The sequence below is a fragment of the Salvelinus alpinus genome, chromosome 3 (genome assembly GCF_045679555.1).
Source record: "Salvelinus alpinus chromosome 3, SLU_Salpinus.1, whole genome shotgun sequence".
Taxonomy (NCBI): Eukaryota; Metazoa; Chordata; class Actinopteri; order Salmoniformes; family Salmonidae; genus Salvelinus; species Salvelinus alpinus.
The window spans coordinates 36263553-36286942 of record NC_092088.1 but is presented as its reverse complement, the minus strand read 5'-3'; the positions used below and the strand labels follow the sequence as shown (position 1 = coordinate 36286942).

Below are 23390 nucleotides of genomic sequence, written 5' to 3'. Positions count from 1 at the left end.
TTTTCAGATTTGTTCAGTTGTATTCTTCATACTATAAAATAATATAAAATAATGCCAAGGAATTCTAAGCAAATCTTGTCTGCTAAATTAACTAGTGTTGCCCACAGCTTTATGGCATAGCCAGGCCAGGACCTAACATAAGGACAACTCAGAGTCCTGAAATAGACTACATTTTCTTCATATAATTTTTCTTTAGACCTGTCTAAAATAAGTAATGAATTTATTGTGAAGGTGTAGGCTATATTACATGGATTCATCAGTGGCTTGTAGGCAATGTGTGGAAGCCAGGAGATGCTAAATGTGTTTATGTTAATTAATGGTCAATTACCAGTTATTTGCTTGACAATCACAGGCTGACTAAAATTTGTGACTGCCACAGCCTCAATCTCCACCTTTTAAAACATTCCCCTTTCTGTTCCTAACAATCCTAGAAAATGCATCTTGCACTGCATCTTGCAATTGCAAATCACTGTAGGCCTACTGTTGTTATGCTTTGTGTCCTACATCAGAGTATAGTTTATAGTAGTATCAAACCTGAAAACACCTTTTGTATGCGGATAAATAGATTTAGAGTAGAGTCAAGTCCTGAAATATGCACACTGTCTCTCTCAACGCCCCAGTCGCACCATCCCTCTACAGAGGAGGGCAGGAAAAGGTTTCTCTTGTTTAATGATGTTACTAAGCAACTGACTTTATAGCCATGTTACTGCCCCAGAGACAGAGACAGAGACAGAGACAGAGACAGAGACAGAGACAGAGACAGAGACAGAGACAGAGACAGAGACAGACACGTGTGTTACAGCAGGGAAATTTCAGCAACAGTTCAAATGTAATGTTCTCCCAAATCAGATTGCCATAGACACAGTGTAGCTTAATCACAATGATTATATTTCAGGCTTTCGTTGTTAAAATGAGATATTTAGTGTGAGTAGTGCTCAGTAGTTGACAGGTCTCCCCCCCTCTTTTAAACGCTGGCTTAATGATCATGATATTACAGTTGAATTAGAAAACAGTGGGAGAGGAAACTTCTATGATCTGATCATATTCTATGTAAGATTTGTGTATTCTTGGGGTACAAAAAAAACAAATTCCCTGTAAACCCATAGATGGCACAATACACTACTCCACTACACTACACCATTCTGTCACACCCTGATCTGTTTCACATGTCTTGGCGCTTGTCTCCACCCGCCTCCGGGTGTCGCCCATCTTCCCCATTATCCACTGTGTATTTATACCTGTCTTCTCTGTTTGTCTGTCGCCAGTTTGTTTTCTTCGTGAAACCTACCAGCGTTTATTCCCCTGCTCCTGTCTGTTTCTTGGTCCTGTTTTGACCTTTCTGCCTGCCGTGACCCTGAGCTTGCCTGCCGTTCTATACCTTGTCCCACCTCACTGGATTATTGACCCCTGGCTGCCCTGACCCTGAGACCGCCTGGCGTTCTGGACCCTTTGCACCCTCTCTGGATTACTGACCCCCGCTTGCCTTTGACCTGTCGTTTGCCTGCTCCGCATTAGAAATAAACTTTTGTTTCTTCGACACGGTCTGCATCTGGATCATACCTGAAACGTGATACATACACTACTCTGAGAACTCACCTAACACACCCTAAAAGATGCTTACAGCTGGGTCTCCTTTTTTTTTTTTTTTTTAACATACAGTAACACACACTCTCTTACACACACTATCTCTCACACACAAACTCTCCTCTCCCCACTCACCACTGCTCTGCTCTGAAGTTTGAAGTTTAACTCTCAGGGTGGGTTGCACCAACATGGATTAACTCTTAAACTGGTTTAAATATAGTTTTAAATTAATCCTAGTTAAATTCTTACTTTAAATGTGTTTGGGCCAATCAGTTGTTGTGACAAGGTATGGGTGGTAAACAGAAGATAGCCCTATTTGGTATAAGACCAAGTCCAATGACAGTACATCATTACTTTAAGACATGATGGTCAGTCAATCCTGAAAATTTCAAGAACTTTAAAAGTTTCTTCAAGTGCAGTCGCAAAAACCATCAAGCGGTATGATGAAACTGGCTCTCATGAGGACCGCCACAGGAATGGAAGACCCAGAGTTACCTCTGCTGCAGAGGATAGGTTCATTAGAGTTAACATCCTCGGAAATTGCAGCCCAAATAAATTCTTCAGAGAGTTAAAGTAACAGATACGTCTCAACATGAACTGTTCAGAGGAGACTGCGTGAATCCGGCCTTTGTGGTCGAATTGCTGCAAAGAAACCACTACGAAAGGACACCAATAATAAGAAGAGACTTGCTTGGGCCAAGAAACACAAGCAATGGACATTAGACCGGTGGAAATCTGTCCTTTGGTCTGATGAGTCCAAATTTTAGATTTTTGGTTCCAACTGCCGTGTATTTGTGAGACGCAGAGTAGGTGAACTTATGATTTCCACGTGTGGTTCCCACCGTGAAGCATGGAGGAGGAGGTGTGGAGGTGCTTTGCTGGTGACACTGTTTGTGATTTATTTAGAATTCAAGGCACATTTAACCAGCATGGCTACCACAGCATTCTGCAGCGATACTCCATTCCATCTGCTTTGCACTTAGTGGGACTATCATTTGTTTTTCAACATGACAATGACCCAACACACCTCCAGGCTATGTAAGGGCTATTTGACCAAGAATGAGAATGATGGAGTGCTGCACCAGATTACTTGGCCTCCACAATCACAAGACCTCAACCCTATTGAGATGGTTTGGGATGAGTTGGACCGCAGAATGAAGGAAAATCAGTCAACAAGTTCACAGAATATGTGGGAACTCCTTCAAGACTGTTGGAAAAGCATTCCAGGTGAAGCTGGTTGAGAGAATGCCAAGAGTGTGCAAAGCTGTCATCAAGGGAAGGGTGGCTACTTTGAAGAATCTCTAATATAAAATATTTGTTGATTTGTTTAACACTTTGTCGGTTACTACATGATACCATATGTGTTATTTCATAGTTGTGATGTCTTCACTATTATTCTACAATGTAGAAAATAGTACAAATAAAGAAAGACCTTGGAATGAGTAGGTGTGTCCAAACTTTTGAATGGTACTGTAGGTCATGACTAACATGAGCATGTCGAGTAGCCTATGTAAACTGGTGGATGTGGCTTAATGCAGTTGACAGTTGATATTCTGATGTTCTGTTGTTGTTGTGTTGTTCAGGAAGACTCCAGTGATGGAGAAGACTACTCAGGTGAAATGGCAGGTACTGTACTGTTTGACATCATTGATAGTGATCTACTGAGAACTTCAGTTGTTTTTCTATGACTGACAGAACTTTTGTATTTATTGTGAACATTGTGGCAAACACATCATATTTTGATATTCTCAATATCTTCTAGTATTATCAACATGATATATCATGCATGTGTGTGTTCTCTCTGACAGCGCAGTATTATCTAAATACAGATTGTGTTTGTCTGTGTTCTTTTACTCTGACAGCGTGGGGACATTAGTAATTTTGAGTACCTGATGCATTTGAACACTCTGGCTGGTAGAACCTATAGTGACCTCATGCAGTACCCCGTCTTCCCCTGGGTCCTAGCTGACTACAAGTCGGAGGTGAGGAGTAATACTGCCTGTCTGTCTGTCTTTCTCTCTGTGTCCATCTCTGTCTCTGTATGTCTCATATCTGTAATAATACTGGCTGTGTAACTACTTATTTAACCTAATTTTGTCATAAAGAGCACATGTTCAACTTAATAACAAGCATGATTTCCAATCTCAAGAACTTAAATTAAGAAAAAGGACTATATGGAAGCGTGTGCATCAGGGAGGGGCAATTGAATGCAAGTTTAACCAAAAATATGAACTTGTTAAAACATTCCTAGCCTATCTATCTATATGTAATAGTGTTATGCTCCGACGCACTCAGTTTTCCAACATAAAACACCAGAAAATGGCCAAATAGTGTACAAAATTCAAGTTTTACCAAATTGAAACAAGAGTTCAGTTCACTTTACAGGGATGACCTTAAACCTGAGGGACAAATGTAAATTAATCACTATTCACATTAAAGCTGCAATATCTAACTTTTTGGGCGACCCAACCAAATTCACATAGAAATTTTTGTTATAAATCTATCACTCTCATTGAAAGAAAGTCTAAGAAGTGGTAGAACTGTTCTATTTGTACTATTTCTATGCTTCCCATTCTTAAGTTTTGTTTGTGCAACTTTTACTTTCAGTTTTGTACACCAGCTTCAAACAGCTTAAAATATAATATTTTGGGTTATGGAAAATATATTTCCCAGCGGTTTAGATGGTACAATGATTCTCTGCATTATACTTGCTTGTTTTGTCACAAACTGAAATTAGGCTAAATATTCAAATTTTAGCAACCAGGAAATGGCAGAGCGATTTCTATATAGTGTATCTTTAAATAAGTAAATAACTAGGGCTTTACAATGATGGGGAAAATGTAGGGAAAATCTTGGGGTTAACGGATTTAAAATCTTTCTAGAAGTTGGACAAACAGGATGTGGGACATGCCAATAATGGGATTTTTTAAAATGAAAACACACTGCTATTGGAATTTCTAACATGGTTTAGTTAGAGCATAGATGTATGTGATCCAAGTGTTTTATCAGTATTTACACAAATAATGTTTGAAGGACATGATAGGCTCTCTATTCGTGGAATGACCCGGCTCTTTATGGTAGTTATGCTGTCGACATCAGGAGGATACGATTTGAGTTGGCTCCAAAAGTGGTCAGCTGACCGTGCATTCAGAGCCATCCAGTGGCTCACCGCCCTACAAACTTTATTTTACCAGGTTCATGTGAAGCAATTATAATGACAGTCCACCACAACATGCTCGAGAGGCTCCTGATTAGCAAGGGGTAGTCTGTTTAATTTCATTGTGTATTAAAAACATAGTTTACTATCATTGTGAGGGGTTTTCTCCAGTGGTTTGAAACGGCTATTGGGCTTCCTGGGAAAACTTTGATCGAGGTTGCAGCAGTAACCAAGGGGACAGGGCTTAGCGAAGGGTGAATTGTTATATTATTGATTGCATATTTACATGTCATGTACTATTTATTGATAGACCCTGGATCTGAACAAACCGGCGACATTTCGTGACCTCTCGAAACCAATGGGAGCCCAGACAGAGAAGAGGAGAGACATGTTTATTCAGAGATTTAATGAAGTGGAAAATAGTGACGGTAGTGTACCATACCATGTGCTGATGTTGTACTAATACATACCCCTACTGCAACAACTCAACACTTTAATTTCACATTACACTGCCCACAGTTCTAACATCACTGATATTTAACATGCGAGGCCTACAATCTGAAGCAATACAGTGTCAAATCACATGATTTTCTCATAGTTCATTACAGGATGCATTTTGTGTTGTATTGGTGATTCATGGCTGAGTATTTTGGCTATTCTAGGTGACCTGGCAGTGAGGTGTCACTACTGTACCCACTATTCTTCGGCCATCATCGTGTCGTCCTTCCTCGTTCGGATGGAACCCTTCTCACACACCTTTCTGACCCTACAGGTGAGAGGTCAAGGGTCAGCTGCTCTGATTGGCTCATTACATCTTGGCATGTGCCCCCACTGGCCAGTGTTTTTCAACCAAGGTCCTGGAGAGCTACAGGGTGTGCAGGCTTTTTTTCCAGACCAACCCTAACACACCTGATTCAGCCAGTTGGTCAGTTGAAGTTGTATTCGTGCTAGGCTGGAACAGAGGCCTGTACATACTGTAGCTCTTTTTTCCATAGTACTGTTTTATTGGTGTATGCTGAGCTAAATAGCAAGAACAGTACATTAAATATAACAAATATTTTACCAGAAAATGTCGAAATAGTATTTCTGGCTTTCCTGTAGATGTCATAAAACGAATAATCCTTCTAAAAAAGATTCTCCGGTACTTTTGTATACTTTTTAGCCAGTAGTTCTGAAAGTAGCGCTCACAAGCAAAAAGTGGTTCCTGAAAATTGCGTACTACGTCACATATGTGCACCACGTCATTGCTCTCTCTCTCTTTCGCTCTGCTGTATGTACATCTTGTTAGCTGTCACTCAAATGGCAAGGCGCTGAAGCTCATTGGCTAGAACTGGAATTGCAAGGGGGCTGGCCCATGTTGGGGAAAATGTAGGGAAAATGGTGCAGCACAGCTTCCAGAAAAACAGTCGCTTTTAAACTAGAGATTTTGTGGCTAATTGAGGTAAAACAATAATTCTGCTCATAGATTATGCATGTATGAACTACCAAAGTTGCGGAGCATGTCTTTAATGACTGCCTCCTTATTTTGGACTCGCTGGATTCCATATCAACTTTTTAATTTAGAAACTGAGATTTTATTGAAATTGAGATTTCAATAAATACTGAGCAAAAATATGCAACAATTTCAACGATTTTACTGAGTTACAGTTCGTATAAGGAAATCAGTCCATTGAAATAAATAAATCAGACCCATTAAACCCGATGGATTTCACATGACTGGGAATACAGATATGCATCTGTTGGTCAGTATCTGGTGTGACCACCACACTTTTCATAGAGTTGATCAGGCTGTTGATTGTGGAATGTTCTCCCACTCCTTTTCAATGGCTGTGCGAAGTTGCTGGATATTGGCCAGAACTGACACACACTGTCGTACATGTCAATCCAGAGCATCCCAAACGTGCTCAATGGGTGACATGTCTGGTGAGTATGTAGGCCATGGAAGAACTGGGACATTTTCAGCTTTCAGGATTTGTGTACAGATCCTTGCGACATGGGGCCGTGCATTATCATGCTTAAACATGAGGTGATGACAGCGGATGAATGGCACAACAACGGGCCACAGGAAATTGCCATTGATAAAATGCAATTGTGTTCATTGTCCGTAGCTTATGCCTGCCCAACCATAACCCAACCTCCACCATGGGGCACTCTATTCACAATGTTGACATCAGCAAACTGCTCGCACACACGGCGCCGGTTGGACGTACTGCCAAATTCTCTAAAGCGACTTTGGAGTCGGCTTAAGGTAGAGAAATTAACATTAAATTATCTGCAAAAAGCTCTGGTTAACATTCCTGCAGTCAGCATGCCCTCAAAACTTGAGACATCTGTGGCATTGTGTGGTGTGACAAAACGGCACATTTCAGAGTGGCCTTTTATTGTCCCCAGCACAAGGTGCTGTTTAATCAGCTTCTTGATATGCCTTGATATGTTTAATCACCTTCTTGATATGCCACACCTGTCAGGTGGATGGATTATCTTGGCAAAGGAGAAATGCTCGCTAACAGGGATGTAAACACATTTGTGGACAAAATGTGAGAGAAATAATATTTTTGTGCCTATGGAACTTTTCTGGGATCTTTTTTTTCAGCTCATTAAACATGGGACCAACACTTTATATGTTGTGTTTATATATTTGTTCAGTGTATATTAAGCTAATAAATGTGGTAGCATTACAAAACAAAAGAAGAATCCCATTTGGTTGTAAAAGCTGCTGATTTCCAGTCTAGGAATCCAATTGATGATAATGAGAAGGTCTGCATATTTGATAGTCATCATCAAACAATAAAACAATCAAGATATTAGCTTGTTGAAAACACAGTGCTCACTTTTTCCTTCCAACCCCAGACTAGTATGTGCAGTTGCAGTAATATCTATAACTTGATTTATGTCCCTAACAGAGTTTAGCCAGTATGGGTGTTATTCTCATTGAATGAAGGTAATTGTTTTGCAGTAAATTACATTCCTCCTCATGGCATCTCTATCAGGAGGTTAGAGGATTTTATGGAAAAATTAAAATCTTCAGTCAGCGTCTGGCAGATATTTCCTCTCTCCAAAGTAATAAAATGAAACGTGTTTAATATGGTTTAGGTTACTTTATTAAATGTTTCTATTCCAAAGTTTGGTTTGCAATGAAAAACGCTGCATCTTCTGCCATTACGCACACATGTGCACGCATGTGTGCACGCAAGAGCACGCGGACATACTGTACATTCTTACCCACTTCTTATGTCAATCCAGCCACACAAAGGTACAGGTAGCTTAAGTAACAATGACATGCCTGTGTGAGTGACTGAGTAGACAGCTAAAGTTGATGTCTTTCTCTCTCTCTGTGTCTCTCTCTCTGTCTCTCTCCCTGTCTCTCTTTCTCTCAGGGAGGGTATGACATAGCAGAGAGGATGTTCCATAGCGTGAAGAAGGACTGGGACTCTGCCTCCAGAGACAACATGAGTGATGTCAGAGAGCTGATCCCAGAGTTCTACTACCTACCTGACTTCCTGGTTAACACAAACCACTTCAAACTAGGTGTGTAGTGTGTGTGTGTGTGTGTATTTTGACGGTGAATATGTATTCTGAAGATGGTTGTGTGTGTGTCTCCAGGCTGTATGCAGGATGGTACCACTCTAGGGGACGTTGTCCTCCCTCCCTGGGCTAAGGGAGACCCCCGGGAGTTCATCAGAGTTCACCGAGAGGTCAGTTGGCTTTCACGCATGCTGTTAGTTGTACACCAAACATATCTGATAGTCTGCCGACCATGTAAAGTTGCCATGAATACAAGAAGTACAGTAAGATGAAACATTTACTGTTACATTTATATTTTTTGTATTTTTCACCTGAGAAACATTCCCACAAACACCCACAGTGCATCACCCCTGGAGAAGTTTAGGGGTTAAGTCCCTTTCTTGAGAGCACAATGGCTGGAGATAGCACAGGGATGGGGGATGTCGGTTCTTGTCATTCTAATTCTATATTTTTAGGACTGACTGCTCTCAGTGTGCTAGTGTTTTAGCTGTTATCCATCTTAGTGGAGACATCCCTTATTCTTTAGGCCCAGTCACTTCTTAACAATGTTAAAGAAAGGGGTAAACATTCATGCTGTCCCCTTAAGTTGGGCCCGGGGTTGAACCAGAAAGAGTGGAATTATTTTCTGCACTGAAATAGATAATCAGCTCTTGTTGTGCTAATCAAGAAATGCCTATTATAAATAGGTTAAAGGCTTGTTTTACTGTGTTTAAAACCACTGGCATTACAGGATAACAGGCTTTTCAGAGCCATTAAGAACACGCACAATACACTCTCTCATAACTCTGTTACTACTGCCTGACACTCGGGATGAATGCCTGCTCTCTCTCTCTCTCTCTCTCTCTCTCTCTCTCTCTCTCTCTCTCTCATTCTCTCTCTCTATTTTTCTCTCTCTTTTTCTCTCGCTATATTTCCTCCCCCTCCCCTCCACTCCAGGCCTGTATGGTCTTTATCAGTCTGTAATCTCATAAAATCTCATATTGCCTCCAATTCCCACCAAATTAGCTGTTTTAGCTGCATGTTTTTTCCTTCCTGATATGCAAATGAACTCCATATGGAACAATATGAACAATAGAAAGCAGTTATGAGACTGAGATCTGTTGTTATTAAGGTCTCCTTAACGGAGACTTCTGGTCATAATGTCCACTATTTCTAATGTTCAAAACATGTCTCTAATTCAAGCTAATTCAAGGCAAATGATTCTGTAATTCTGTGATTCGGTCGTGATGAGAGTATTAGCTCACAACATTCTCCTGCTCCTCACTTTTAAATGGATTTATGTAGGAAATCACACCTGAGTAATCTGATAGATACTGGGCTTTCTAACGAGTTTCTGTTTCCTTTTTCACACTGAGTTATAATTCAGAGGTTGTAAAAGGCTTAGATTTGTTTGTGTCTCATACTGTTGCAGATGAATGATGGTTTCAGGGTTAACTCTCCTATCTGAGTTGCTCCTGGTTTGTATGTGGCTAGAAGGTCCTCCTCGTACATTTTCATATATCCAACTATACTGTAAATGCCAGTCAACAAAGAATTGGATGTTTCTTGAGTGCATTTATATTACTGTGTGTGTGTGCGCTTGTGTGTCTGTCCGTCCGTCCATCCATCCGTATGTTCATACAGTGGTTGCTCAACTAAAACTTTTGAGATTATGCTGCGGGACATAGAGGTAATTTGTGGTTTAGTACAATACCCTGCGTCACTGCTTCAATGCTCCAGACCACCGCAAGGGGGAGTTAGAGCACTGATTATGCTTTTGGGTCCCAAGGCTGAGAACCATATAGATTGCAAAATAATTGGGAAGAGATTTTCAATGGCACGTTTTATGAATTGACACAACATTTTCCGTTCCCCCTGAACAATAGTGTAAGAATTCCTTGTCCTCTGTCTTGCACGCACACCCAAAAAAAGACACCTAGTTTTTCCACCCTACTTGATCAGAACAAGCTGTTACTGGATTGTAGCATATTACTTACTAAAACTGTTGTAACACTAAGGTTTTAATTCTAAGAGAAACGAAAATGACCTGGACGCCATGTACAGTATTATAGTCTCTAAAAGGAAAAATATTACCACCGTCTCTTGCGCATGTCATTTTCCTTTTTCATAATGCATCCTTATTTACAAAGCGATTATTATTATTAGATATTCTCACAGTGCACATTTGTAAACCCCAAACTCTAAAAGTAATTGGAAAGGTAGATGCAAATTATTTGTGACATTGTGGTTACAATAAAGAATGTAAACAAGATGCTGTGTTTTTATTTACAGTAGTGATGGACAGCTGGAGGCATTTTGAAAACAGGTTTCCGAACGCCTGTTTTTCACATGTACTGTAGTACTGTAGCAAGTGTAGCCCATCATACAAGCAATGTTTCCTATAAGCAGGACAATAGACTCTTCATAGCCCGGCTACTGTAGGTGTGAAAATCCCCCAATTTGCAATGTATTCGATGGTTAAGTACTCTAAAGTGTTACATTTCTAACTCAAGACCTCATGCAACCGCAAAATATCGGAGAACCATATAGATTGCAAAATAGATGGGAAGAGATTCCAACTCACATGGTTTATGAATTGACACACAACTCTTCATAGCCCAGCTGCTGTAGGTGCGAAAATCCCCCAACAGTTCTTCATCAACATCTTTATGCTTTCATTAATAAACTAAAGAGAAAAAATACATTCAAAAAGCAGATGTTTATTCAAACTACATTTTAGTTGCACTTCCCCCCAGTTTCACGACCACAGGTCAAACCTTGCTGAGATGATCAATGTATTTGTTGCATTGTTGTATCGGCAATTTCTCAAGCCAAAACATCTTGATGGTCTTCACCAGTTGGGGTGGCAGGTACCCTAGTGGTTAGAGCATTGGGCCAGTAACCAAAAAGTTGCTAGATCAAATCCCCAAGCTGACAAGGTAAACATCTGTCATTCTGCCCCTGAACAAGGCAGGTAACCCACTGTTCGTAGGCTGTCATTGTAAATACGGATTTGTTCTTAACTGACTTGCCTAGTTAAATAAATATAAAATAAAACCAGTTCATCTTTGCTTGTACTGTAGGCTTGGCAGAGTTACGGACTCATGTTTTCAGCTGATGCTGAATCAGCTGATGCTGATTTGATTTAAATCAGGAGACCTACACATGTAGAGATGAAATACATATTTTGAGATATACTGTAGGCCTACCGTAGGTGTTGTAGGTCTTTTATTTATTTATATTTTACAACATAAAGGTCTACTTACTCTGCTGGCGTCTTGAGCTAGTTTATGCCCTCATTTGCAATGCAAACCCGGGCGGCAGTGTGTTTTGGGTCATTGTCTGCATTTGGAGAAGAAAAAAATTAATTTAGCCTAACAGCCAACATTAGGTACAATAATATAAATATAAATATTTAGTTATGTTTAGGCCTATGTAAATAGGCCTAAACATAACAAAATATTGCTATAAGTTGTCCCTCAGCTGCTTGATGAAATCTTCCATCACCTCTGTGACAATGCTGCGGCCTGGTCCCTCTTCCTGTCGTTTCTTCAGTGTGCTGAAGTGCAGTAGCCTTCCAGATGACGAGTCCAAATCGAACAACTCAAGCTTCTTAGTAAAGGCCTCAAATTTCTCCACCATGTCCACGACTGTTTCCCTCTTCCTTGTAGCTGCAGATTTAACCCGTTTAAGTTACAGAATATATCCGCAAAAAAAGCTGTGTGTGCAGCTTGCGGTTAACATTTCAATGTTTCTGCGTCGGGCCTCTATATGGGTTGGAAAGACCACTGAAAGTTCTATGCTTAGATTCATAATTCGTCTGATTGAATTATTTGCAAAAAGCAATATTTTCATTAGAAATAAGACACACTGGCTTGGCATTGGGAAAAGATGGAGAGATGAATGCGTACATTCTTCTCTGGAACTTAGATTTTCATTATCCCCCTTTCTTCTTGATACTTTTTGAGAGCAACATTTTATCTTGCTATCAAGCAAATTGTTCTGAACAAATGTGGACGTTAAAAAAATTGTGTAGCCTACAGTAGTCTACGTAGACCTGTTTTTCCCCACCAATCAATGCACAGAGAAATAATAATAATTGAATAGAGACAGTGATTTTATGAGCGTAATCGGATCAAAATTATTAACTTATTGTCACTGAATTTATTATGCACTAATCATATGTGTTGAACATGCTACATTTGTAGGGTAGGCCAAATAATTGTGCTAATATTATATACTTATTATGTTCTGGCCCGCCATCATCCAATTGTTATAATAGGATTTGAAGCAATAGCCTACCGGGTAACTGTTTTAGCACCGTTTCACGCTGCTCTGAGACAAGCATGGGACTTGTCTTGATAAATCAATGAGATTTTTATTTTCACTGAATCGCTGTTTGGGTATTGGTTAGCCTACAATTACGGTGTGGAAACGGTCATGTTGTACAGTGCCAGGGTTTCGTTTTTCATTTTTCTTGGAATAGAAACACTATAATGTTAATCAAACTTTTTAAGTTAAATTTCAAATCAATCCCATATACTATGTTCTTACAAAAAAGTTTTTAAATTCTCTAGTACAGCCAATATTACAAAAAGTCATGCTTCTCAAAGATGCCCTCTCGTGGTCAAACTAGCACTAACTAGCATTAATGGCAACAATGGCTGACAATTAAATAACGTGCCATAGAATTCTGCGGCAGCCCGCAAGGTGTGTTGCAGTATGACACAAATTTTACAGGAAGAACCACTGTACGTGGGTGCATGGGTGCAATTTGTAAGTCGCTCTGGATAAGAGCGTCTGCTAAATGACTTAAATGTAAAATGTAAATGCATGTGCGTTTGTGTTGTATCTTACTATTTTGCTCTGTCCCCCAGGCTCTGGAGAGTGAATATGTTAGCTCCCACCTCCACCTGTGGATCGACCTGATCTTTGGGCACTGCCAGCAGGGAGCAGCCGCTGTAGAGTCCCTCAACACATTCCACCCCTACTTCTACGCACAGAGAGGGAAAAGGACAGGGGGGCAGGATGCACTCAGAGACCCCCTTATCAAGAGCACCATCCAGGGATACGTCAATAACTTTGGACAGGTTCCCAAACAGGTAGGAAGGATAGAAGCCTTGACAATCTACCATTACACATATCTTGGAGTTACTGGTTGTAGAAATTGGGTATATTTCAGTTGGCTCTTGGTTTGTGCCAGATTTAGCCAGTGATGGCCAAAGTGAGGGTTGTCTCTATGAATGACATCTACCCTTTGACCCTCAGCTGTTCAACAAGCCCCACCCTCCTCGTGCCGGCTCCAAAAAGGAGGGATCAGCACCCGCCCAGCCAACCCCTTTTTTCTTCAGACTGGACAAGCTCAAACCCTCCATTCAACCATTCAAAGGTAAAGTTCCAACTATAACACTATCATAACATTACTCAAACCCTCTGTACCACTCTCAACACTGTCTAGCACTATTCAATCCCACACAAACCGTATCCAAGCACTTCCCTAACAATACCCCAAAACAGTAGAATCAGAAGTGCTGTGCTTTACTTTTCTGACTTTATTGTCCCTGTGGGGAAAAATAGTTTGCAGTACTATGTGGAAATCACAGAAGGCTGCTGAGAGGAGGACGTCTCATAATAATGAATGGAATGGTATCAAACCCATGGAAACCATGTGCTTGATGAGTTCGATCACCATCCCAAAAATTCAGTTCCAGCCATTGCTATGAGCCCGTCCTCCCCAATTAAGGTGCCACCAATCTCCTGTTGTTAATATTTAAAAGGCGTTACAAAGAACTAGACTTGTATACAGAAGCGCGAGCGTAAGCAGTGTGTGTACGCAAGAAAGACTCCTGTATTTAATCATTTTCATTCACCTTATTATTTCAAAATAACGTTTTTGTACCTCAATTATTTTATCTAACAGCGTTCCTCAATTATTTTATATACTAGATGGGCCAGGTCCATAGGGAGCAATAGGAAGAGGCTGGCTAGACACTCTTCATAGGGTAATTTACCCAGACGGACTTAGAAACAGCACACACACACACACACACACAGATCTGCTACTAAGGACCTACAGTATGGAGATGGACCCACCAGTGAAGCCTTGCATAATAATTGAAATAGCCATTCTAAAGGAGATGAGATGAATGTGTGTGTATGTTGAGGCGATGCATACCTTCCTGCATATTACATCTCAGAGTGTTGTCTGATCAAGTAGCATGTAGAGATGAATAGAGAGAAGGTGATATTCAAGGATATTATTAAGGGTAATGCTGAAACATTCTCCAGGCTCTTTCTGCTTCCAGGGGATTTGGAAGGTAAAGGTGGCGATAGGAAAATAAATATTTTTCCCATCCAGGTTGGAGCAGATCAATTAAAGGCACAATTACAGGAAGCCAGATACACAAACATCCTGATCCTTATGAAAGTGTATGTGTATCCCCTAGGGCAGGTTGGCAGTGTATGGTCTGCAATGCAATATGGGATATTAATTTAATTTAATGAAATTCAGCAGAAGTTGGGGAACTCTTTAATGTGATGGTTTTGAAGTAGGACTGTTATTATTATTTTCCCAGGTAATTTGATCCATGTACTTGGTGGTAGGTGGCAGAGAATAAGTGTAGCCGATACTACGCCACCTAAGTTTACGAAGGAAATCTTTCCATAAAAATATAGCACAGATACAAACAATCTGGTGGGAGCTTGCAACCTGGTTCACACAGACTGGAGGCTGAGACTGAAATAACTTGAGGAGATTCTATGGAGTTAAAAAAAAATTAGCTTTATTTATTAAGAACAAATTCTTATTTTCAATGACGGCTGCCTAGGAACAGTGGGTTAACTGCCTTGTTCAGGGGCAGAACGACATATTTTTAGTCCAACCTCTAACCAATAGGTTACCTGCTGCCTGAAACGAGTTTTAGGGGAGTCGTATAAAGGCCACCCATAACATCCACATAACTGCAAGACAAAGAAAACGGGTGACAGTATGATTGTCTGAATCACTGAATAACTCGGTCTATCAGTCTATATTATATCGTCAGGAATAACAGCAATTCAATCGGCTCAAGGACTAAACCTACTCAAATCAAAATGGTGCCAAATACTAAAGAAAAAACAATTCAAATCAATAGCTAAATTTAAACTGTACTGTTATTTGCGTAACCCTGGTTCTGATAATATGTGTGAGATATCTCACTATGGGGATTTGCTTTAGTGGATTCTATAACTGAAGTACCAATCACAGTCTGTTGGAGACAGACAGACTGATCATTCTCTATCATGCCTATCTTCATTGCGCTCTAGCAGAGCAAGGAAACACAGTGAAATATCTCACTCATATTATCATAAAACCATGGTTATGCAAGTAAAGCTAAATTCTATTTGAAATATATTGTTTTGATATCTCACTATGGGGATATAGACTACCCCCGTATCGAGACATGCTCTCCAAAGCCAGACTATTTCCAACACTATCACCCTTCAGAAGCTCTGACACTAAGGAAGTATGCACCAACAAAAGTGCAGTGACATCCAGCAGGTAAAAACCTCATAAATGTATCAGGTGTGGTTCAAATAGCCATAGTGAAAATCTATTGTTGAAGGAGATGCTTTTGGACCAGCGGAGGCTGCTGAGGTGAGGACGGCTCATAATAATGGAACAGAATTAATGGAATGGCATCAGCACATGGAAAGCATGTGTTTGTTGTATTTGATACCATTCCACTAATTCCGCTGCAGGCATTACCATGAGCCTGTCCTCCCCAATTAAGGTGCCACCAACCTCTAGGGTTTCGAATAGTGCCCAAGAAGTGGTCATACTTCTGATGGAATGAGCCCTTCCGGGCCGCAACCCTTGCTGTCATTCTTTCCAACATAACATCCTCCTTTACCCAAAAGGAAAGTGAGAGAGAGGCCTCCCCTTGCAGGTAGGTGCCCAAGAAACAAAGAGGTAGTTCTAGCTCTTCTCCAATACTCTCGCTCCATCCAAGTAAAAGCACATACTAGACACAAACAGAGGAGACGCTCCTGTTCCTTTTAAACAGGAAGAGCGCCTTGTGGGAAACCACAAGCTCTTAAGGCAAAAAAAGCATAGTTGTTGCTAACCTTGTGCATAAAAGGTGGGGTAGGGTAACAAGGTAACCTAGGAGAACCCGGGGCAACTGTAGGCACGAATTGTGGACTGATATGTCGTGCAGCTCACTCGCTTGCAGACGGTAAAGCAGCACAGAAGGAGAGGTGTTACCTCTCCGCACTTTCCAACGGCTGTCAGGAAGCCTCAAGCGCAATAGAAAAGTCCCAAGTCTGGGCTAAAGGGCTGGAGACTAGGCGCAAGCGATGCGCATACTCTATCAACGACATGCGCAGACCAGCTGGCTGGAGTGTTCAATCTCTCCCTATCCCAGTCTTCTGTCCCCACATGATTCAAGATGTCCACCATTGTTCCTGTACCCATGAAAGCAAAGGTAACTGAACTAAATGACTATCGGCCTTTAGCACTCACTTCTGTCATCATAAAGTGCTTTGAGAGGCTAGTTAAGGATCATATCACCTCTACCTTACCTGATACCCTAGACCCACTTTAATTTGCATACAGCCCTAATAGGTCCACATACGATGCAATTGTCCCCATACTGCACACTGCCCTATCCCATCTGGACAAGAGGAATACCTATGTAAGAATGCTTGTCATTGACTATAGCTCAGCCTTCAATACCATAGTACCCTCCAAGCTCATCATTAAGCTTGGGGCCCTGGGTCTGAACCCTGCCCTGTGCAACTGGGTCCTGGACTTCCTGACGGGCCAGCCCCAGGTGGTGAAGGTAGGAAACAACACCCCCACTTCGCTGATCCTCAACACAGGGACCCCACAAGGGTGCGTGCTCAGCCCCCTCCTGTACTCCTTGCTCACCCATGACTGCGTGGCCACGCATGCCTCCATTTCAATCATTACGTTTGCAGACGACACAACAGTTGTAGGCCTGATTATCAACAATGATGGGAAAGACTATAGGGAGGAGGTGAGGACCCTGGCGGAGTGGTGCCAGGAAAATAACCTCTCCCTCAACGTCAACAAAATGAAAGAGCTGATCGTGGACTTCAGGAAACAGCAGAGAGCGCAGTGGAGAAGGTGAAAAGCTTCAAGTTCCTCTGCACACAGACAGTGTGGTGAAGAAGGCGCAACAGCATCTCTTCAACCTCAGGAGGCTGAAGAAATTCGGCTTGGCCCCTAAGATCCTCACAAACTTTTACAGATGCACAATTGAGAGCATCCTGTCGAGTTGTATCGCCGCCTGGTACGGCAACAGCACTGCCCACAACCGCAGGGCTCTCCAGAGGGTGGTGCGGTCTCCCCAACACATCACCGGGGGCACACTGCCTGCCCTCCAGGACACCTACAGCACCCGATGTCACAGGACAACCAAAAATATCATCAAGGACATAAACCACCCGAGCCACGGCCTGTTCATCCCCCTACCATCCAGAAGGCGAGGTCAGTACAGATGAATTAAAGCTGGGACCAAGAGACTAAAAAACAGCTTCTATCACAAGGCCATCAGACTGTTAAATAGCCATCACTAGCCTGCACCTTAGAGGCTCCTGCCCTATATACATTGACATGGAATCACTGGTCACTTTATAAATGGAACACTAGTCACTTTAATAATGTTTACATACTGCTTTACTAATGTATATACTGTATTCTATTCTACTGTATTTTAGTCAATGCCACATCGACATTGCTCGTCCTAATATTTATATATTTCTTAACTCCGTTCTTTACCTTTAGACTTGTGTGTATTGTTGTGAATTGTTAGATATTACTGCACTATTGAAGCTAGGAACACAAGCATCTCACTACACCTGCAGTAACATCTGCTAAATATGTGTACCATATTGTATTGGTACAAATATATTGTACCAATACAATTTGATTTGATTTGATATAACCATACTGTGTAACTATCAGAGCCTGCATGACAGGCCAAGATGGTGGTTTAAACGGACTTTGGCAGAAATGATCTGTTCAGGTCATGTCACTTCTCAGAAGAGCATTACTAATTTCCACAGTGAGTGTAAAGAGTGGCGCTTTGATGATCTCAAGTGGCAGGTTTGTCGCATTCAGTCTTTACCTCTCATGGGCCACACTCAGAAGGTCATAGTGCTAGGTGAGGGTGGTACATTTTTCTGTGTGCATGGGACTGACGATCCTTGCGTAATGGCAACCGCCAGGGATGGTTGTAAGCAAGAGAGTGATATCCACCAACCATCTCCATCACCGAGGGGGCTTGAAGATGAGGGATAAGCCTGTTACCTCACTCTGCTACCATGAAGGTGTTTGTTTACAACCCTCATAGAGTAGTCGGTTCTAACAGACTGTGGAGTCAATCTGTATAGATGGCTGGTTAGTTGCAACGTCACAAAAACGATGTGCAACAGAAGTGAGCATGTTATTGTCATTCTGGATGGCCAGATTGCTAGCAAGAATGACGAGAACCTACCATGTGGGGAATCGTAAGTTGCTCATTTCAGCTTGTTTCATCTTGTTATTGATATCATGTCTTGTTCTGAGTGATTTCATGTCAATGCTAATATGGCTAAAATTCGCTAGCTAGCTAACCAACAACTGTAACGATGTATTTGAGAGATAACAAGTGCTTATTGTGCAAATGTTTTCGTCAACACAGACTGGTGCGCGATGACCATACTATTTACCAGGAGAGTTTTCATCTGTATTTTTCATCGCAGTATATTTACCACCACAAACCGATGCTGGCGCTAAGACCACACTCAACGAGCTGTATAAGGCCATAAGCAAACAAGAAAAAGCTCATCCAGAAGAGGCGCTCCTAGTGGCCGGGGACATTAATGTAGGCAAACTTAAATCTGTTTTAGCTCATTTCTACCAGCACGTCACATGTGCAACCAGAGGAAACAAAACTCTAGACCACCTTCACTCCACACACAGAGACGCATACAAAGCTCTCCCTCGCCCTCCATTTGGTAAATCTGACCATAATTATATCCTCCTGATTCCTGCTTACAAGCAAAAACTAAAGCAGGAAGTACCAGTGACGCGCTCAATACGGAAGTGGTCATATGATGCGGATGCTACGCCACAGGACTGTTTTGCTAGCATAGACTGGAATATGTTCCGGGATTCATCCAATGGCATTGAGGAGTATGTCACCTCAGTCACCGGCTTCATCAATAACTGCATGGACGACGTCGTCCCCACAGTGACTGTATGTACATATCCCAACCAGAAGCCATGGATTACAGGCAACATCTGTACTGAGCTAAAGGCTAGAGCTGCTACTTTCAAGGAGTGGGACACTAATCTGGACGCTTATAAGAAATCCTGCTATGCCCTGAGACTAACCATCAAACAGGCAAAGCGTCAATACAGGACTGAGATTGAATCGTACTACACCGGCTCTGAAGCTCATCGGATGTTGCAGGGCTTGCAAACAATTACAGAATAAAATGGGAATAGACAAGCACCAGCTGTTCCGGACGATTGTGTGTGATCACGCTCTCCGTAGCCAATGTGAGCAAGATCTTTAAACAGGTCAAATTTCACAAGGCCGTGGGGCCAGATGGATGGCAATACAGAGTTTAGTGCGTATTGCCCAGTACATCACTGGTTCCAAGCTTCTTGCCAGTCAGGACCTATATACTAGGCTCTGTCAGAGGAATGCCCAAAAAATTGTCAAAGACTCCAGTCACCCAAGTCATAGACTGTTCTCTCTGCTACCGCACGGCAAGTGGTACCAGAGCATCAAGTCTAGGTCCAAAAGGCTCCTTAACAGCTTCCACCCTAAAGCCATAAGATTGCTGAAAAATTTATAAAATGGCCACTCGGACTATTTACCCCCCCCTTGAATTTACACTGCTGCTACTCAGGGTTTATTATCTATGCATAGTCACTTTACCGCTACCTACATGTACAAATTACATGAACTAACCTGTACACCCGCACATTGACTTGGTACTTTATATAGCCTCATTATTGTTATTTTATTGTGTTACTTTTTATAAAATGTTTTACTTTAGTTTATTTTGTTAATATTTTCTGAACTCTATTTCTTGAACTGCATTGTTGGTTAAGGACGAAGTAAGTCTTTCACAGTACTACACCTGCATTCGGTGCATGTGACAAATGCGTTTTTATGTTTATTTTATTTGCTGGGGACAATAAAAGGCCACTCAAAATGTGCAGTTTTGTCACACAACGTAACGTCACAGATGTCTCAAGTTTTGAAGGAGCATGCAATTTGCATGCTGACTGCTGGAATAACCCCCAGAGCTGTTACCTGAGAATGTTAATTTCTCTACCATAAGATGCCTCCAAAGGTCTGGCTCCAACGTCTGGCTCCCAGCCAGTCTCACACACAAGGGAGCCAATCAGAATAAATTTTCCCCCACAAAAGGGCTTTATGACAGAGAGAAAGACTCAGTTTCATCAGCTATCCGGGTGGCTGGTCTCAGACTATCCCACTGTAGTAAACATGCCAATTGCACGCTCCCTCAAAACTTGAGAGATACAGTTGAAGTCGGAAGTTTACATACACCTTAGCCAAATACATTTAAAGTCAGTTTTTCATAATTCCTGACATTAAATCCTAGTAAAAATCCTGTCTTAGATCAGTTAGGGTCACCGCTTTATTTTAAGAATGTGAAATGTCAGAATAATAGTAGAGAGAATGATTTACTTCAGCTTTTATTTTATTCATCACGTTCCCAGTGGGTCAGAAGTTTACATACACTCAATTAGTATTTGGTAACCTTGCCTTTAAATTGTTTAACTTGGGTCAAACGTTTCGGGTAACTTCCACAAGCTTCCCACAATAAGTTGGGAGAATTTTGTCCCATTCCTCCTGACAGAGCTGGTGTAACTGAGTCAGGTTTGTAGGCCTCCTTGCTCGCACACGCTTTTTTCAGTTCTGCCCACAATTTTTCTATAGGTTTGAGGTCAGGGCTTTGTGATGGCCAATACCTTGACTTTGTTGTCCTTAAGCCATTTTGCCACAACTTTGGAAGTATGCTTGGCGTCATTGTCCATTTGGAAGACCCATTTGCGATCAAGCTTTAACTTCCTGACTGATGTCTTGAGATGTTGCTTCAATATATCCACATACTTTTCGTACCTCATGATGCCATCTATTTTGTGAAGTGCACCAGTCCCCCCTGCAGCAAAGCACCCCCACAACATGATGCTGCCAACCCCATGCTTCACGGTTGGAATGGTGTTCTTCGGCTTGAAAGCCTCCCCCTTTTTCCTCCAAACATAACAATGGTCATTATGGTCAAACAGTTCAATTTTTGTTTCTTTAGACCAGAGGACATTTCTCCAAAAAGTACGATCTTTGTCCCCATGTTCAGTTGCAAACCGTAGTCTGGCTTTTTCATGGAGGTTTTGGAGCAGTGGCTTCTTCCTTGCTGAGCGGCCTTTCAGGTTATGTCGATATAGGACTCGTTTTACTGTGGACATAGATACTTCTGTACCTGTTTCCTCCAGCATCTTCACAAGGTCCTTTGCTGTTGTTCTGGGATTGATTTGCACTTTTCACACCAAAGTACGTTATTCTCTAGGAGACAGAACGCGTCTCCTTCCTGAGCGGTATGGCGGCTGCGTGGTCCCATGGTGTTTATACTTGCGTACTATTATTTGTAAAGATGAATGTGGTACCTGCAGGCATTTGGAAATTGCTCCCAAGGATAAACGAGACTTGTGGAGGTCTACATTTTTTTTTCTGAGGTCTTGGCTGATTTCTTTTGAGTTTCCTATGATGTTAAGTGAAGAGGCACTGAGTTTGAAGGTAGGCCTTGAAATACATCCACAGGTACACCTCCAATTGACTCAAATTATGTCAATTAGCCTATCAGAAGCTTCTAAAGCCATGACATTATTTTCTGGAATTTTCCAAGCTGTTTAAAGGCACAGTCAACTTAGTGTATGTAAACTTCTGACCCACTGGAATTGTGATACAGTGAATTATAAGTCAAATAATCTGTCTGTAAACAATTGTTGGAAAAATGTATTGTGTCATACACAAAGTAGATGTCCTAACTGACTTGCCAAAACTATAGTTCGTTAACAAGAAATTTGTGGAGTGGTTGAAAAACGAGTTTTAATGACTCCTACCTAAGTGTATGTAAACTTCCGACTGTATGTGGCATTGTGTTGTGTGACAAAACTGCACATTTTAGAGTGGCCTTTTAATGTCCAGGAGCACCTGTGTAATGATCATGCTGTTTAATTAGCTTCTTAATATGCCACACCTGTCAGGTGGATGGATTTTCTCGGCAAACGAGAAATACTCACTAACAGGGATATAAACAAATTTGTGCACAAAATGTGAGAGAAATAATGGACATTTCTGGGATCTTTTATTTCAGCTCATGAAACATGGGACCAACCCTTTACATGTACTGTTTATATTTTGTTCAGTATATTTAGCAGTCTTATGGCTTGGGGATATAATCTGTTCAGAAGCCTTTTGGTCCCTGACTTAGCGCTCCGGTACCGTTTACTATACGGTAGCAAAAAGAACAGTCTAGGACATGGGTGGCTGAAGTCTTTGAAAATGTTTAGGGCCTTCCTCTGACACCATCTGGTATAGAGGTCCTGGACGGCAGGGAGTTCGGCCCCAGTGATGTACTGGGCCGTGCACACTGCCCTTTGCCTTGCGGTCGGATGACGAGCAGCTGCCATACCAAGTGGTGATGAAGCCAGTCAAGATGCTCTCAATGGTGCAGCTCTATAACTTTTTGAGGATCTAAAGGGCCCATGCCACTTTTTCAGGGAGAGGGAGAAGAGGCATAGGTGTGCCCACTTCATGACTGTGTTGGTGTGTTTGGACCATGATAGGTCCTTAGGTATGCAGGGGGTAGATCAGTTATAATTTTGCAGATAGATTGTGACTTCTATCAATGTAATTGTCTGCATCATTTCCAATCCCCCATATATATTATTTTGGAAATATATATATATATTATTTTAAATATATATTTCCTTTGTTATTTTCACCTAACCCTACCACCCATATCCTAATTGGAGTAAACTAATGTACAACAATACTTAAGCTTCTATTTCTAGCTTATTTATACTATATACATTTTACGGACACAGTATATTTTA

The 23390-nt window shown here is 41.4% G+C and overlaps 1 protein-coding gene across 3 annotated transcripts in view; it reads left to right on the top strand.

The window, feature by feature from the left end:
* Positions 1-23390, top strand: part of wdfy4 (WDFY family member 4) — a 199370-nt gene that overhangs the window by 150369 nt on the left and 25611 nt on the right. For all 3 annotated transcript variants that reach the window (XM_071392623.1, XM_071392622.1, XM_071392624.1), the window contains exons 51-58: positions 3168-3210; positions 3447-3566; positions 5052-5169; positions 5404-5513; positions 8119-8269; positions 8345-8436; positions 13123-13347; positions 13514-13634. In XM_071392623.1, the coding sequence (XP_071248724.1) occupies positions 3168-3210; positions 3447-3566; positions 5052-5169; positions 5404-5513; positions 8119-8269; positions 8345-8436; positions 13123-13347; positions 13514-13634 (980 nt within the window). The remainder of the gene's footprint in view (positions 1-3167; positions 3211-3446; positions 3567-5051; positions 5170-5403; positions 5514-8118; positions 8270-8344; positions 8437-13122; positions 13348-13513; positions 13635-23390) is intronic.